The sequence below is a fragment of the Salvelinus fontinalis genome, chromosome 6 (genome assembly GCF_029448725.1).
Source record: "Salvelinus fontinalis isolate EN_2023a chromosome 6, ASM2944872v1, whole genome shotgun sequence".
Lineage (NCBI taxonomy): Eukaryota > Metazoa > Chordata > Actinopteri > Salmoniformes > Salmonidae > Salvelinus > Salvelinus fontinalis.
Window position 1 is genome coordinate 30,692,969 of NC_074670.1, and position 17,181 is coordinate 30,710,149.

The 17,181-nt window shown below is 41.3% G+C and overlaps 1 protein-coding gene across 1 annotated transcript in view; it reads left to right on the top strand.

Moving 5' to 3' along the window:
• Positions 1–17,181, top strand: part of LOC129857638 (atrial natriuretic peptide receptor 1-like) — a 67,039-nt gene that overhangs the window by 13,168 nt on the left and 36,690 nt on the right. Inside the window, exons 3-5 of the mRNA XM_055926088.1 lie at positions 6,034–6,221; positions 7,515–7,628; positions 14,408–14,543. Of these exons, the coding sequence (XP_055782063.1) occupies positions 6,034–6,221; positions 7,515–7,628; positions 14,408–14,543 (438 nt within the window). The remainder of the gene's footprint in view (positions 1–6,033; positions 6,222–7,514; positions 7,629–14,407; positions 14,544–17,181) is intronic.

Consider the following 17,181-nt stretch of genomic DNA (forward strand, 5'->3'; position numbering starts at 1 on the left):
AATATATTTTTTCTCTCACCCATCTATAAAGAATACCCCATAATGACAAAGTGAACAATTTTTTTGATATTTAAGCAAACTTATTGAAAATTAAATACAAAAATATCAAATTTACATACAATACCTGTCAACATTTTGGACACACATACTCATTCAAGGGTTTTTCTTTATTTATACTATTTTCTACATTGTAGAATAATAGTGAAGACATCAAAACTATGAAATAACACGTTTAGTAACCAAAAAAGTAAAAACATAAATATATATTTCTTCAAAGATTCTTCAAAGTAGCCACCCTTTGCCTTGATGACAGCTTTGCACACTCTTGGAATTCTCTCAACCAGCTTCATGAGGTAGTCACCTGGAATACATATACATTAACAGATGTGCCTTGGTAAAAGTTCATTTGTGGAATTTCTTTCCTTCTTAATGTGTTTGAGCCAATCAGTTGTGTTGTGACAAGATTGGGGTGGTATACAGAAGATAGCCTTATTTGGTAAAAGACCAAGTCCATATTATGGCAAGAACAGCTCAAATAGGCAAAGAGAAACGACAGTCCATCATTACTTTAAGACATGAAGGTCAGTCAATCCAGAACATTTCAAGAACTTTGAAAGTTTCTTGAAGTGCAGTAGCAAAAACCATCAAGCGCTATGATGAAACTGGCTCTCATGAGGACTGCCACAGGAAAGGACGACCCAGAGTTACCTCTGCTGCAGAGGATAAGTTCATTAGAGTTAACTGCACCTCAGAAATTGCAATCCAAATAAATGCTTAACAAAGTTCAAGTAACAGACACATCTCAACATCAACTGTTCAGAGGAGACTGCGTGAATCAGGCCTTCATGGTCGAATTGCTGCAAAGAAAGCACTACTAAAGGACACCAATGATAAGACGAGACTTGCTTGGGCGAAATCTGTCCTTTGGTCTGAAGAGTGCAAATTTGAGATTTTTGGTTCCAACCAGTGGTGACACTGTCTGTGATTTATTTATTATTCAAGGCAAACTTAATCAGCATGGTTACCACAGCATTCTGCAGCGATATGCCATCCCATTTGGTTTGCGCTTGGTGAGACTATGGGACTAGTGGGACTATCATTTGTTTTTTCAACGGGACAATGACCCAACACACCTCCAGGCTGTGTAAGGGCTATTTGACCAAGAAGGAGAGTGATGGAGTGCTGCATCAGATGACCTGGCCTCCACAATCACCCGACCTCACCCAATTGAGATGGTTTGGGATGAGTTGCAGAGTGAAGGTTAAGCAGCCAACAAGTGCTCAGCATATGTGGGAACTCCTTCAAGACTGTTGGAAAAGCATTCCAGGTGAAACTGGTTGAGAGAATGCCAAGAGTGCAAAGCTGTCATCAAGGCACGGGTGGCTACTTTGAAGAATCTCAAATATAAAATATTTGTTTAACCCTTTTTTGGTTACTACATGATTCCATGTGTTATTTCATAGTTTTGATGTCTTCATTAATATTCTACGATGTAGAAAATAGTAAAAATATAGAAAACCCTTGAATGTGTAGGTGTGCCCAAACTTTGGACTGGTACTGTAAGTATTCACACCCCTGAGTCAATACTTTGTTGAAGTCTTTTTGGGTAAGTCTCTAAGAGCTTTGCATACCTGGATTTTTCTAGATTTTTTTTTCAAGTTCTGTCAAGTTGATTGTTGATCTTTGCTAGACAGCCATTTTCTTGCCATAGATTTTCCAGACAATTTAAGTCAAAACTGTAACTAGGCCACTCAGGAACATTCAATGTCACTTTGGTAAGCAACTCCAGTGTAGATTTGGCCTTGTGTTTTAGGTTATTGTCCTGCTGAAAGGTGAATTTGTCCCCCAGGGTCTGTTGGTAAGCATCCTGAACCAGTTTTCCTCTAGGATTTTACCTGTGCTTAAAGCTGTATTCCGTTTCTTTTTATCCTAAAAAAACTCCCTAGTCCTTGCCAATGACAAGCATACCCATAACATGCTTGAAAATATGAATAGTGGTAGTCAGTGATGTGTTGTGTTGGATTTGCCCGAAACATGTTTTGCAGTGCCTTGTTGCAAACAGGATGCATGTTTTGGAATATTTTTTACTCTTTACAGGCATCCTTCTTTTCATTTAGGTTAGTATTGTGGTTAGTATTGTTAGTATTGTGGAATAACTACAGTGTTGTTGATCCATCCTCAGTTTACTCGAATCACAACCATTAAACTCTGTAACTGTTTTAAACTCACCATAGGTTTTTGTCCTCTGAGTTAGGAAGGACGCCTGTATCTTTGTAATGACTGGGTGTATTGATACACCATTCAAAGCCTAAATAATAACTTCACCATGTTCAAAGGGATGTTCAGCGTCCGTTTTTTCATCTTCTACCAATCGGTGCCCTTCTTTGCGAGGCATTGAAAAACCTCCCTGGTCTTTGTGGTTTAATCTGTGCTTGAAATTCATTACTCGATTGAAGGACCTCATACTTATCTGTATGTGTGGGGTATAGAGATGGGGTAGTTAAATCGTGTTAACCACTATTGAACACGGAATGAGTCCATGCAACTTATTATGTGGTTTGTTATTTTGACTCCTGACCTTATTTAGGCTTGCCATGACAAAGGGGTTGAATACTTATTGACTCAATACATTTGTTTTTTACAAACAAAATTATACTTTGACATTATGGGGTATAGTGTGTAGATCAGTGACATAAAATCTACATTTAATAAATGTTAAATTCAGGCTGTAACACAACAGAATTTGGAAAAAGCAAAGGGGTGTGAATACTTTCTGATGATTATGTATCTCACTATCTCACACCGCAGTAAATGCCTGGTGACTCATTATTATTGGTATAATATGACTTCCGTGGTACATAAGCCATTTTTTTTTAAATGCTTTACTTGATGGACTTTACAAGCCTGAAGTGGCTTGAAGCCAAGAACCTTGCCCTCATCCATGCCAAGGTGGCGAGACACGGTATTGATGACACCATGTTCTTGCCAGCATACTGGGGTCCAACATGTATGCTGCAGCGTGTATGGGCTTCAGGCAGAAGTCTTCATGTGTTTTGATGTATTTCAGAACTGCAGTTTCCTCTGCTTGGAGCAACAGTGAAGTGGGCAGGGCAGTATGAATTTCTTCTCTTACATCTGCAAGCAGAGTCTGAACATCAGAAAGGATGGCGTTGTCTCCCTCAATCCGTGCAATGGCTACTACTATAAGTTTCAGGAGTTTCAGGCTGCTTACCACTCTCCCAAAATACATCATCCAGGAGGATCCTCTTGATGGGGCTGTCCATATGGGCAGACTGTGAGATGGACATTTCTTGGAGAGACTCCTTCCCCTCCAGGAGACTGTCAAACATGATGACAACACCACCCCAATGGGTGTTGCTGGGCAGCTTCAATGTGGTGCTCTTATTCTTTTCACTTTGCTTGGTGAGGTGGATTGCTGCTATAACTTGATGACCCTTCACATACCTAACCATTTCCTTGGCTCTCTTCTAGAGTGTATCCATTGTTTTCAGTGCCTGAGCAGCACAGCCAATGGGTGTGATGTGAGGGTAGGACTCCTCCACTTTAGACCAAGCAGCCTTCATGTTCGCAGCATTGTCTGTCACCAATGCAAATACCTTCTGTGGTCCAAGGTCATTGATGACTGCCTTCAGCTCATCTGCAATGTAGAGACCGATGTGTCTGTTGTCTCTTGTGTCTGTGCTCTTGTAGAATACTGGTTGAAGGGTGGAGATGATGTAGTTAATTATTCCTTGCCCACAAACATTCAACCAACCATCAGAGATGATTGCAATACAGTCTGCTTTCTCTATGATTTGCTTGACCTTCACTTGAACTCTGTTGAACTCTGCATCCAGCAAATTAGTAGATAAAGCACGTCTGGGTGGAGGGGTGAATGCTGGGCGAAGAACATTCAGAAATCTCTTCCAATACACATTGCCTGTGAGAATCAGAGGTGAACCAGTTGCATACACAGCTCGAGCAAGACATTCATCAGCATTTCTCTAAGTTCCTCAATTGAGTCAAAAAAACTTCTGATTCCAGGAGGACCATGAGCTGTTGCTATCGATAAGGTGTCTGATTCATAATTTTCACCTCAAATAGAAGTAGAGGGACTTTGTCAGAGGTTCCTTGTTGTGAGCGCTGAGGAAACTTTATGCACCTGGCCAGATGATTCTGCATCTTTGTTGCATTCTTCACATATGATTTGGCACAGTATGTGCAAATGTACACAGCTTTTCCTTCTACATTAGCTGCAGTGAAATGTCTCCACACATCAGATAGTACCTGTGGCATTTTCCTGTAAAGATTTGAAAGAATGTGTAACAAAAACATACAATTCCATGTACAGATAAATAGTTAAGCAGTTAGATTAAACAACTCCTTTGTAAGATAAATGTTTTAAAATGAAACATGTATGGAAACAGGTGAATTAACACTCCTCAGTTAGCAGGCTCAAGCAAGCTAAAACCCACATGGTAGCAAAAACTAACTAGCAGAAATTGTTAACAAGTTTGAAATGATTTAAACACACTTTACTGTAGGCTATTATTTACTAGTTAACAAAAAATCATGTATGTCATATAAAATATATTCACCCCTCCCAGTATTGTAATCAAAACGTAATCATGTTGTCCTTGGCTCAGACAGTGTAGTGGTGTGGGCTCAATAGCATCTCATTAGTGTGCAAGATCTTGAGAATCAGCTGTATATGTGATGGAAGAGTGCACTGCACATGTGATGTAAGAATGCACTGTGCATGCAGAGGTTTGAAATTCTATTGAATTGGGGATAGTTTAACCAAAATATGCCACAAGACCTAGAATTGCCTTTTGTGTATCCAACAAAAAAGGTTCACTGTTATAAGCTAACTTTTTTGATGAAAAAAGATCATACTAAAATCATACTAAAATCATACTAAAATCATACATCTGTATGATGATAAGTGTGACTAGTCTAACCAGAGTGACTAGGCTTGTCACGTTTGTCATAAGGAATGGACCAAGGCGCAGTGTTCGTAGAGTTCCACATATTTTAATAAATAGAAACTCACCAAACAAAACAAACAAGCACAAACGAAACGAAACGTGACGTTCTGGACTACTCACAGGCAGCTACACAAACACAAGATCCCACAAAGCACAAAGGGGAAATGGCTGCCTAAATATGATCCCCAATCAGAGACAACGATAAACAGCTGCCTCTGATTGGGAACCATAACAGGCCACCATCGACATATAAACACCTAGATGTCCCTCCCTAAATCACACCCCGACCTAACCAACATAGAGAATAAAAGCTCTCTATGGTCAGGGCGTGACAAGGCTAATAAAGCATTTCAAATACAATTAGGAGATTCTTAACCGAATCTATTTATGTGTTTTTGCTTTCTTCATTCTGCTCACACAACATTGGCCTGCAGGTTGAACTAAATTGAAGACCTGTCACATTGTTACAGATGTAGGATCTTTATTTGAGCCAGTTTGCAACAGCAGGAAAATAATACTGCAGCAACTGGAAATGTGAATTATTATGTGTATTATAATTCCAGGATTTTTTTTGTAGGGGTTGATACATTTTTTTTTAGGGGCAAATCAACTCTGAAATTTTGAAGTGAAAATTACAAACTTTAGAAGCCTTTTTAAACCTTGAATACACTACAAGTTTTCTGCTATGCAGGAAAGTTCTCATCAACAAAAGAGTGATAAAATTAAGATCCTACATCTATATGCTCTGTTTAAAGGATGGTTTTTAAGATGCTTGTTGAATACACTTGAAAGAAAATTGACATATTACCTTACATGCTTTTGCTTCAGAATTGGTTGAATTGCTCATTCATTTACAATATTCTTCTTATTCCTACATGTATTAGACAGGTCTATAATTTAAAGTCAGGACCTTGGTTGTTGTGTATTTTGCTAGAAAAAACAATATTTGACCATATGTGCAATAGCTATCATTACACTCCCATTGTCTTTACTCTCTTCTTTTTATAACCCTTTTATAACCCTCTCTCTATCTCTGCCCCCGTAGTGGTGTTTGTGTGTTGCTCTCCGGACACGTTCAGGCAGCTGATGGTTCACTTCCGGCGGGCAGGCCTTCCTCAGGAGGAGTTTGTTTTCTTCTACATTGACATGTTTGGACGCAGCCTGGACTCCCAGAATGCTCAACCCTGGGCCAGAGGGGACCAAGACGACCTTATCGCCAAGGAAGCCTTCCAGGTAAGCCTTGGATCAGAGTCAAGTGTATCATCTCATTCCTCATCTCATTCCCATCATTACCTTGGAAACAGGTATGTGCTGTATTCTCCGCTGACTTACACAGCAGGCCCTGAAGCAATCATATTTTGATATCCCTATGTTTCCCCATGGCTGTCATTGGTGTTAAGTGTGCTGCCAGGCAGATGAGATGACAAATCTAATCTTGTTTATTTTCCATTCTCTCACTGTGAGGTACTTTCATTTTCTTCTCAATTCCCTAGTGAGTAACAGACTCTCCAGCGAGGGGGAGAGAGGCAACATAACTATATGTTTTGTGACATCCCGTCAATGTGTTGATATCAGTCTCATCTCACAAAGCCTGAAAGAGCAAAACAAATGGGCCAGAGGTTTAAAAATGTAACTGATGCATGTACTGTACTGGTGGGTTGTGGTCATATTTCTTAGGTTGAATCGGATTTTAAGTGGGTTCTTATTGTCTGGGAACCAATGCCATAACCCATACTGTCACGCCCTGACCATAGTTTGCTTTGTATGTTTATATGTTTTGTTTGGTCAGGGTGTGATCTGAGTGGGCATTCTATGTTATATGTCTAGTTTGTCTGTTTCTGTGTTTGGCCTGATATGGTTCTCAATCAGAGGCAGGTGTTAGTCGTTGACTCTGATTGGGAACCATATTTAGGTAGCCTGTTTTGTCTTTTGGTTTGTCGGTGTTTGTCTTCCGTGTCAGTGTTTGTCGCCACACGGAACTGTTTCGTTTGTTCACATCGTTTATTGTTTTGTTTAATTAAAAAACATCATCATGAACACTTACCACGATGCGCTTTGGTCCTCCTCTCTTTCTCCCAAAGACGATCGTTACACATACGTATGAACACTTCTCTCACTGCTGTGTTTTTACAAGTTATCCTTCTCAGACCTTAGTTTTCTGCTTGAATGAGGTTGGGCCTGTATCTACACAGACTGTAGGAATGGGAGGGGGGAGATGAGATGATTTTATGAAAGTTATTGGGTGTTTTGGAGGATGTGTTTTGGATGACTGGTCGTATTGAGAACATATAATATGCCAACTAGGGTCTAATAACAGTTTATAACTGTTTATAAAACTGTTTATAAAAGGGACAGGCCTGGGTAAGAGGAACATACTGTTAATTTCTACCATAGAAGTGGTGTTTCTCACACCTGTGGTTCATTCATTCATTATCAGAAATCATCATGTGGTATGATTCTGTATAATTCAGTGAAACCTTTGTCTTATGAATCACAATCATTTTTTTTTCTTTGTGTCTGTCTCAGAGTGTGAAAATCCTGACCTATAGAGAACCACAGAACCCTGAATATAAAGATTTTGTGAGGGACCTGAAGACAGATGCCAAGAGAATGTTCAACTTTACGGTGGAGGACTCACTGGTAAGGGGCTGCACTGTGTGTGTGTGTGTGTGTGTGTGTGTGTGTGTGTGTGTGTGTGTGTGTGTGTGTGTGTGTGTGTGTGTGTGTGTGTGTGTGTGTGTGTGTGTGTGTGTGTGTGTGTGTGTGTGTGTGTGTGTGTGTGTGTGGTGGGGCTCTCTTGGAGGGAGGGAGGGAGGGAGGGAGGGAGAACTGAGATCAAAAGGAGTATTTATAAAAGCAGACAGAATTTGATCTCAATGTGGCACAGACTTGAGGCAATATGAAGGAGAAGATTTATGCTAAGGCATGAAGACTTCTACTACACAGAATAAAGCTCTGTTTAATAATCTATACACTGAGAGTACAAAACATTATTTACTTGACATAGGCTGACCAGGTGAATCTAGGTAAAAGCTATGATCCCTTATTGAAGTCACTTGTTAAATTCACTTCAATCAGTGTAGATGAAGGGGAGGAGACAGTTTAAATAAGGATTCTTAAGCCTTGAGACATGGATTGTGTATGTGTGCCATTCAGAGGATGAATGGGCAAGACAAAATATTTAAGTGCCTTTGAACGAGGTATGGTATTAGGTGCCAGGCACACCGGTTTGAGTGTGTCAAGAACTGCAACGCTGCTGGGTTTTTCACACTCAACATTTTCCCGTGTGCATCAAGAATGGTTCACCACCCAAAAGACATCCAGCCAACTTGAACTGTGGGGAGCATTGGAGTCAACATGGGCCAGCATCCCTGTGGAACGCTTTCGACACCTTGTAGAGTTCATGCCCGACAAATTGATGCTGTTCTGAGGGCAAAAGGTGGTGCAACTCAATATTAGGAAGGTGTTCCTAATGTTTTCTACACTCAGTGTAGGGCTATCAGATTTTACAGAACATCTCATTATGAAACATTTGATTGAGCCACATCTGACAGGCAAGCAATACATACAACACATACAATGAACTAGTAGTACTAGTTCATTTAGCAGTAGTACTAGTTTATTTAGCAGTAGTACTAGTTCATTGGGGTTTGCACATCTGAGAGTGTGTTTGTGCGTAGAAAGTGAAGATGGAGAGGCTGCAAATAAGTAGGCTTATATGTAATTGGCTCGCCTGCAATGCTTGGACAATTGATTTCAATTTATTTTGGAAGAGAAAAAGCTGATTTAGTTAGTGGAGCTTATCTTCTTATTATGTTCCCTACAAAGGTGCACAATGATGATATTCTACACAGTTCTGCAGCTGAATCACTGGTGTCTTGTTTAGGGGATGAGAGACACACACACGTATGCGCACACACACACACACACTCACAAAGATTGGCACGATACATCCACCTATCCTCAATATGGCAGATTGACTGCATTCAAGTCCATCTTTCATCTCTGACTCCGGATGGAGGTGTCTGTCCTTGCATGCATGTGTGGGCTTTCGCGTCAGTGACAATTTAGGAAGCAAAATAAAAACAAAGAGCTTGACAGGCCACGTCATCTAACTGCCCTCCCCGTTCGACACACACAAATCCAGAATTGTACGTCAGGGCTTCTATTCCATCCCCGGGAGGAAGGGAGGCTCGCCATTGGTCTGTCTGGCACACCTTACAAGCCGATGAATCACTTGTAGCAGACAGCTAAGTGCAGTCAATGTGATAAATAGACACGTCTGACTCTGGAGGATGAGAGAGAGGCACATAGCATGAGAGCTCTGCCCTGGTCTACCTGGTCCTCATTCACCCTGTCTGAACATTGTGTCTGTACATTTTCAATTGATGCAACTGAACTGAGTGAATTGTCTGAGTGGGTTATTGTCCTCATATTCCATTTTGTGATTGACGTGGACAGTTCTTTTGGTTTGGGGCCATTGTTTGGAGAGATGATGAGATAGAAGAGGAAATTGTTTCTCAGGCAGAATTGTGAAATTAATAAAGGGGTAGAAATAGGTACGGAGATGATAGGAAATATTTATCGTTGGAAGAAATAGAAAGTGGTATTAACTTGAAATATATCAAACACTGTAGAGAAGCTTGTAGAAGAGACAAGTAGTTAGCAGAAGAAGTTCTGCTCTCGATGGCAGTGTCACAAATATACAGTTGAGGTCGGAAGTTTACATACACCTTAGCCAAATACATTTAAAAACTCAGTTTTTCACAATTCCTGACATTTAATTCCAGTACATATTCCCTGTCTTAGGTCAGTTAGGATCACCATGTCACGCCCTGGCCATAGAGAGGCTTTTATTCTCTATTTTGGTTAGGCCAGGGTGTGACTAGAGTGGGCATTCTAGTTTCTTTATTTCTATGTTTTCTATTTCTTTGTGTTTGGCCGGGTGTGGTTCTCAATCAGAGGCAGCTGTCTATCGTTGTCTCTGATTGAGAACCATACTTAGGTAGCCCTTTTTCCCACCTGTCTTGGTGGGAAGTTGACTTTGTTAGGGCACATTGCCTTTAGCTTCACGGTTTGTTTTTGTAGTGTTCGTTGTTTTGTTAGGTGTCTTTTTCCAAATAAAGAGAAAATGTACGCTTACCACGCTGCACCTTGGTCCTCTTCTTTTAACGGCCGTGACACACCACTTTATTTTAAGAATGTGAAATGTCAGAATAATAGTAGAGAGAATGATTTATTTAAGCTTTTATTTCTTTCATCACATTCCCAGTGGGTCAGAAGTTTACATACACTCAATTAGTATTTGGTAGCATTGCCTTTAAATTGTTTAACTTGGGTCAAACATTTCGGGTAGCCTTCCACAAGCTTCCCACAATAAGTTGGGTGAATTTTGGCACATTCCTCCTAACAGAGCTGGTGTAACTGAGTTAGGTCTGTAGGCCGCTTTTTCAGTTCTGCCCACACATTTTCTATAGGATTGAAGTCAGGGCTTTGTGATGGCCACTCCTGTCACGTCCTGACCATAGTTCTTATGTGTTTTGCTTGTTTAGTGTTGGTCAGGACGTGAGCTGGGTGGGAATTCTATGTTGTGTGTCTAGTTTGTCTGTTTCTGTGTCCAGCCTAATATGGTTCTCAATCAGAGACAGCTGTCAATCGTTGTCCCTGATTGAGAATCATATATAGGTGGCTTGTTTTGTGTTGGGGATTGTGGGTGGTTGTTTCCTGTCTCTGTGTTTGTGTTCTGCACCAGATAGGACTGTTTCGGTTTGCCACACTTTGTTATTTTTTGTTCGTTGTAAGTGTTCACTGTTTTTTGTTTAATTAAACATGTTGAGCACTGGCTACGCTGCGTGTTGGTCAGATCCCTGTTTCACCCCCTCTTTTAGTGAAGAGAGGGAAGGCTGCCGTGACAACTCCAATAGCTTGACTTTGTTGTCCTTAAGCCATTTTGCCACAACTTTGGAAGTATGCTTGCGGTCATTGTCCATTTGGAAGAACGATTTGCGACCAAGCTTTAACTTCCTGACTGATGTCTTTAGATGTTGCTTCAATAAAACCACACAATTTTCCTACCTCATGATGCCATCTATTTTGTGAAGTGCACCAGTCCCTCCTGCAGCAAAGCACCCCCACAACATGATGCTGCCACTCCCGTGCTTCACGGTTGGGATGGTGTTCTTCGGCTTACAAGCCTCCCGCTTTTTCCTCCAAACATAACGATGGTCATTATGACCAAACAGTTCTATTTTTGTTTTATCAGACCAGAGGACATTTTTTTATTTTTTATTTTTTAATTTAAAAAAATTTTTTTTATCCCCTTTTCTCCCCAATTTTCGTGGTATCCAATCGCTAGTAATTACTATCTTGTCTCATCGCTACAACTCCCGTACGGGCTCGGGAGAGACGAAGGTCGAAAGCCATGCGTCCTCCGAGGCACAACCCAACCAAGCCGCACTGCTTCTTTAACACAGCGCGCCTCCAACCCGGAAGCCAGCCGCACCAATGTGTCGGAGGAAACACCGTGCACCTGGCCCCCTTGGTTAGCGCGCACTGCGCCCAGCCCGCCACAGGAGTCGCTGGAGCGCGATGAGACAAGGAAATCCCTACCGGCCAAACCCTCCCTAACCCGGACGACGCTAGCCCAATTGTGCGGCGCCCCCACGGACCTCCCGGTCGCGGCCGGCTGCGACAGAGCCTGGGGGCGAACCCAGAGACTCTGGTGGCGCAGTTAGCACTGCGATGCAGTGCCCTAGACCACTGCCCCACCCGGGAGGCCCTGACCAGAGGACATTTCTACTAAAAGTATGATCTTTGTCCCCATGTGCAGTTGCAAACCGTAGTCTGGCTTTTTTATGGCGGTTTTGGAGCAGTGGCCTCTTCCTTGCTGAGCGTCCTTTCAGGTCTTGTCGATATAGGACTCGTTTTACTGTGGATATAGATACTTTTGTACCTGTGTTCTCCAGCATCTTCACAAGGTCCTTTGCTGTTGTTCTGGGATTGATTTGCACTTTTCGCACCAAAGTACGTTCATCTCTAAGAGACAGAACGCGTCTCTTTCCTGAGCTGTATGACGGCTGTGTGGTCCCATGGTATTTATACTTGTGTACTATTGTTTGTACAGATGGACGTGGTACCTTCAGGCATTTGATTTGTCGAAGTCAGAAGCTTCTAAAGCCATGACATCATTTTCTGGAATTGTCCAAGCTGTTTAAAGGCACAGTCAACTTAGTGTATGTAAACTTCTGACCCACTGGAATTGTGATACAGTGAAATAATCTCTCTGTAAACAATTGTTGGAAAAATTACTTGGGTCGTGCACAAAGTAGATGTCCTAACTGACTTGGCAAAACTATAGTTTGTTAACCTTTCACGCCTCACTACCCCGGGTCCGGGAGCACCCCCCACCCCCCCCCCACACTGAGTAGCATCGCTAGCATAGCGTCACAATTAAATAGTAGCATCTAAATATCATTAAATCACAAGTCCAAGACACCTAATGAAAGATACAGATCTTGTGAATAAAGCCACCATTTCAGATTTTTAAAACGTTTTACAGGGAAGACAAAATATGTAAATCTATTAGCTAACCACGTTAGCAAAAGACACCATTTTTCTTTGTCCACCATTTTCTCTCTCCACCAGTAGCTATCACCAATTCGGCCAAATAAAGATATTGATAGCCACTAACCAAGAAAAAACCTCATCAGATGACAGTCTGATAACATATTTATGGTATAGGATAGGTTTTGTTAGAAAAATTTGCATATTTCAGGTATAAATCATAGTTTACAATTGCACCCACCATCACAACTCGACTAGAAAAAATACAGAGCAACGTGTATTACCTAATTACTAATCATAAAACATTTCGTAAAAATACACAGCGTACACTAATTGAAAGACACAGATCCTGTGAATCCAGACAATATTTCAGATTTTCTAAGTGTCTTACAGCGAAACACAATAAATTGTTATATTAGCATACCACATGTGCAAACGTTACCAGAGCATTGATTCTAGCCAAAGAGAGCGATAACGTAATCATCGCCAAAATATATTAATTTTTTCACTAACCTTCTCAGAATTCTTCCGATGACACTCCTGTAACATCATATTACAACATACATATAGAGTTTGTTCGAAAATGTGCATATTTAGCCACAAAAAAACGTGGTTAGACAATGAGAAAAGTAGCCCAGCTAGTCAGAAAATGTTGTGCGCCATATTAGACAGTGATCTAGTCTTATACATAAATACTCATAAACTTGACTAAAAAATACAGGGTGGACAGCGATTGATAGACAATTTAATTCTTAATACAATCGCTGAATTGCATTTTTTTAATTATCCTTACTTTTCAATACAGGTTGCGCCAAGCGAAGCTATAACAAACAAAATGGCGGCATAAGCGTTTAACATTTTTCGACAGAAACACGATTTATCATGATAAATTGTTCTTACTATGAGCTGTTCTTCCATCAGAATCTTGGGCAATGAATCCTTTCTTGGGTCTAATCGTCTTTTGGTCGAAAGCTGTCCTCTTGCCATGTGGAAATGCCCACTAACGTTCGGCATGAACTGGAAAAGTGCCCACCGGTTCAAAGTGTCTCAGAAAGCAATGCCTCAAAATCGCACTAAACGGATATAAATTGCTATAAAACGGTTCAAATTAACTACCTTATGATGTTGTTAACACCTATAACGAGTAAAAACATGACCGGAGAAATATTACTGGCTAAACAACAGGTTGGAAGGAGGCGAGTCCGACGTCCTTTGTGCGTCAGGCGCAGGCAGCCAAAGGAAGTTACTTCCGGTATTTGGTGATTTATAGAGGCACTGATTGCGCAATCGACTCCATTCAAAGCGTCATCACGTACTGACATCCAGGGGAAGACGTAAGAAGTGTCTGTTTCTCCATAGCATTTACACGGACCTTTAAACCGACCTGGGATCAGGGGCCAAGATGTCTGAAATCTGACTCCCTGTCATGAAAAGTGCTGTAGAAGGAGTTCTGTTCCACTCAGAGACATAATTCAAACGGCTATAGAAACTAGAGAGTGTTTTCTATCCAATAATAATAATATGCATATTGTACGAGCAAGAATTGAGTACTAGGCAGTTTAATCTGTAGAGCAAATTATGCTAATGAGAAACAGCACCCCCTATATTCGCAAGAAGTTAACAAGACATTTGTGAAGTGGTTGAAAATCGAGTTTTAATGACTCCAACCTAAGTGTATGTAAAATTCCAACTTCAACTGTAGCTAGACCTACGCAGTAGATTTCTAATTATAGAAAATAATATCTATTGGATGAGGGAAATAGATACATGTGTGGTATGGTTGATCTAAGCGATCTCATAAAAAATTGGTGATAGATTTAATAACTTTTCTACAATTTCCTCTTGCTTCCCTGCAGATGAATATAATCTCCGGAGGGTTCTACGACGGGCTGATGCTGTACACACACGCCCTGAACGAGACCATGACCTCGTCAGAGGACAGACCTGTGGGGAAAACCGTAACCAGGAGGATGTGGAACCGCACTTACAACGGTCAGTCCACTACACGCACCTCAGTTCATAACCTGGATCTTTCTTCCATTGAATCAGGGGTCCGAAAGGTTCTAGGTTTTTTTTGGAACATGTGTGAATATGTTTTCAGTCTAGCACTAGCTCTGTGCTCTGTCTCTGGTAACTACAGTGGTCTGCGTTTTGTCACAGAGACAATTTCAAAAGATTTGTGTGAAGACAAAATGTTACATGTCACTGGATTAACTCTGAGCTCTGGCTTACGATCTCTTCCACCTTTGAGGAGGTAGTTCTGTAACAACAACACATTCAATGTCTTCCTTGCAATTTCTCTGTAGATTAATTATTGAGTGATTTGTGGCAGAATGAGAGAGAACCAGCACGATATAACAATACTCCCCATTGCTTTGTGTCTTTAAAATGAGATGTACACCTCCTCAAGAGCTCTTCAAGACAAGACATTGATTTAGGTGCAGGCCATAAGAAGTCATATGGCTCTCAAATGCCTGCTGGACATGTACACTACATTACCAAAAGTATGTGGACACCTACTCGTGGACACCTACTTAAAAAAAAAAATCATAGGCATTAATATGGAGTTGGTCCCCCTTTGCTGCTGTAACAGCCTCCACTCTTATTGGAAGGCTTTCCAATAGATTATGAACATTGTTGCAGAGACTTGCTTCCATTTAGCCATGAGCACTATTGAGGTTGGGCATTGGACCTGGCTCGCGGTCGGCGTTCCAATTCATCCCAAAGGTGTTTGATGGTGTTGAGGTCAGGGCTCTGTGCAGGCCAGTTAAGTTCTTCCACACCAATCCCGACAAACCATTTATGTATGGACCTTGCTTTGTGCACGGGGGCATGCGTTGTCATGCTGAAACAGGAAAGGGCCTTCCCCGAACTTTTGCCACAAAGTTGAAAGTAGAGGTTGACCGATTAATCGGCATGGCCGCTCTCGGCCATGGAAACCCATTTCATTAAGCTGCCAACGAACAGTTCTTGTGCTGACATTGCTTCCAGAGGCAGTTTGGAACTTGGTCGTGAGTTTTGCAACTAAGGACAGAGGATTTTTACGCGCTATGCGCTTCAGCTCTCACCGGTCCCGTTCTGTGTGCTTGTGTGGTCTTCCACTTCGCAGCTGAGTCGTTGTTGCTCCTGGAAGTATCCACTTCACAATAACAGCACTTACAGTTGACTGGGGTAGCTCTAGCAGGGAAGAAATTTGACGAACTGACTTGTTGGAAAGGTGGCATCCTATGACAGTGCCACGTTGAAAGTCACTGAGCTCTTTAGTAAGGCCATTCTACTGCCAATGTTTGTCTATGGAGATTGCATGGCAGTGTGCTCGATTTTATACAGCTGTCATCAACGGGTCTGGCTGAAATAGCCGAATCCACCATTATTGTATATACAGTATAGTGTAGGTTTACACCAGTGGCGGTCAGTACCTTTTAACATGAGGGAGGGCGATTCTTTTTTTTAATGAGCATGGCCGTATTTCTATTAAAGCACATTAGATGACTGTGATTCATATTCCATTCAACCAGCTCAATGTAACATTGATAGGTTTAGGCTACTACATGATACTCAAATTTTCCCTATACCCATCTTGAGGTTGCTACAACCTAGCCTATGAATGAAAGTTTACAACTTAGGTGCACACACAGATCAAGAGAAATGTTTGTAATCAATGTGACAGACAATCTTGCCTCTCTAGCTGATCTCGGGTGTAATCATTAGTCCAACAGTTGCAAGCGAGAGTTTCTGTTGGACAAATTCAGGTATGTTTATTCCTGTTTCGTTCCATTTGCTTTCGTTTAAGAAGCGTTTTTCAGCAGAATGGGCGGAATGAATACACTCCTGATCACCACAAACACAATTCACTTTCATAGCAGCCACATACATACAGCATGATCCCTTTGATCGTTGGATTATTCCTTATCGCATCTATGCGCTGCTAACCGCTACACAGAGCCTACATCATTGTCACCATATTCGCTAACGTCAAGACAACATAACCACTAGAACTAACGCCTTAGTAAACCCGCTACAATCATGCAGTACAGTGTACAGTTAGCAATAAATTATTAAAACCAAAAGCTTACCTTCACTTGGAAGAGTTCCAGTGTGGGATAGCCATAGCCAGCTAGATAACATAGCATCCCTCTCTGAGCCTGGTGTTTGAGTAGGTTAAACTAGTTAGCTGCATTGGCTAGCTAAGTAAGTGAAAGGTAAACAAATAAGAAATATAGCTAGCTCTCTATCTCGCTCTCTCTCTTGCTTCTCCTTCATTTTTTAAGAAATTAATTTGTTCAAAACGGTTCAACTATTGTCTTTCTCTCTCTTTGAATCAACTACTCACCACATTTTAAACACTGCAGTGCTAGCTAGCTGTAGCTTATACTTTCAGTACTAGATTCAGTATCTGATCCTTTGATTGGATAAACAACATGTCAGTTCATGCTGCAAGAGCTCTGATAGGTTGCACGACATCCTCCGGAAGTTGACAACATTTCTGTGTAAGTCTATGTAAGGGGGTGAGAACCACCAGCCTCCTAGGTTTTGTATTGAAGTCAATGTACCCAGAGGAGGACTGAAACTAGTTGTCCTCCAGCTACACCATGGTGCTTGTCACACCAGCCTTCACTTTGACTCGCCC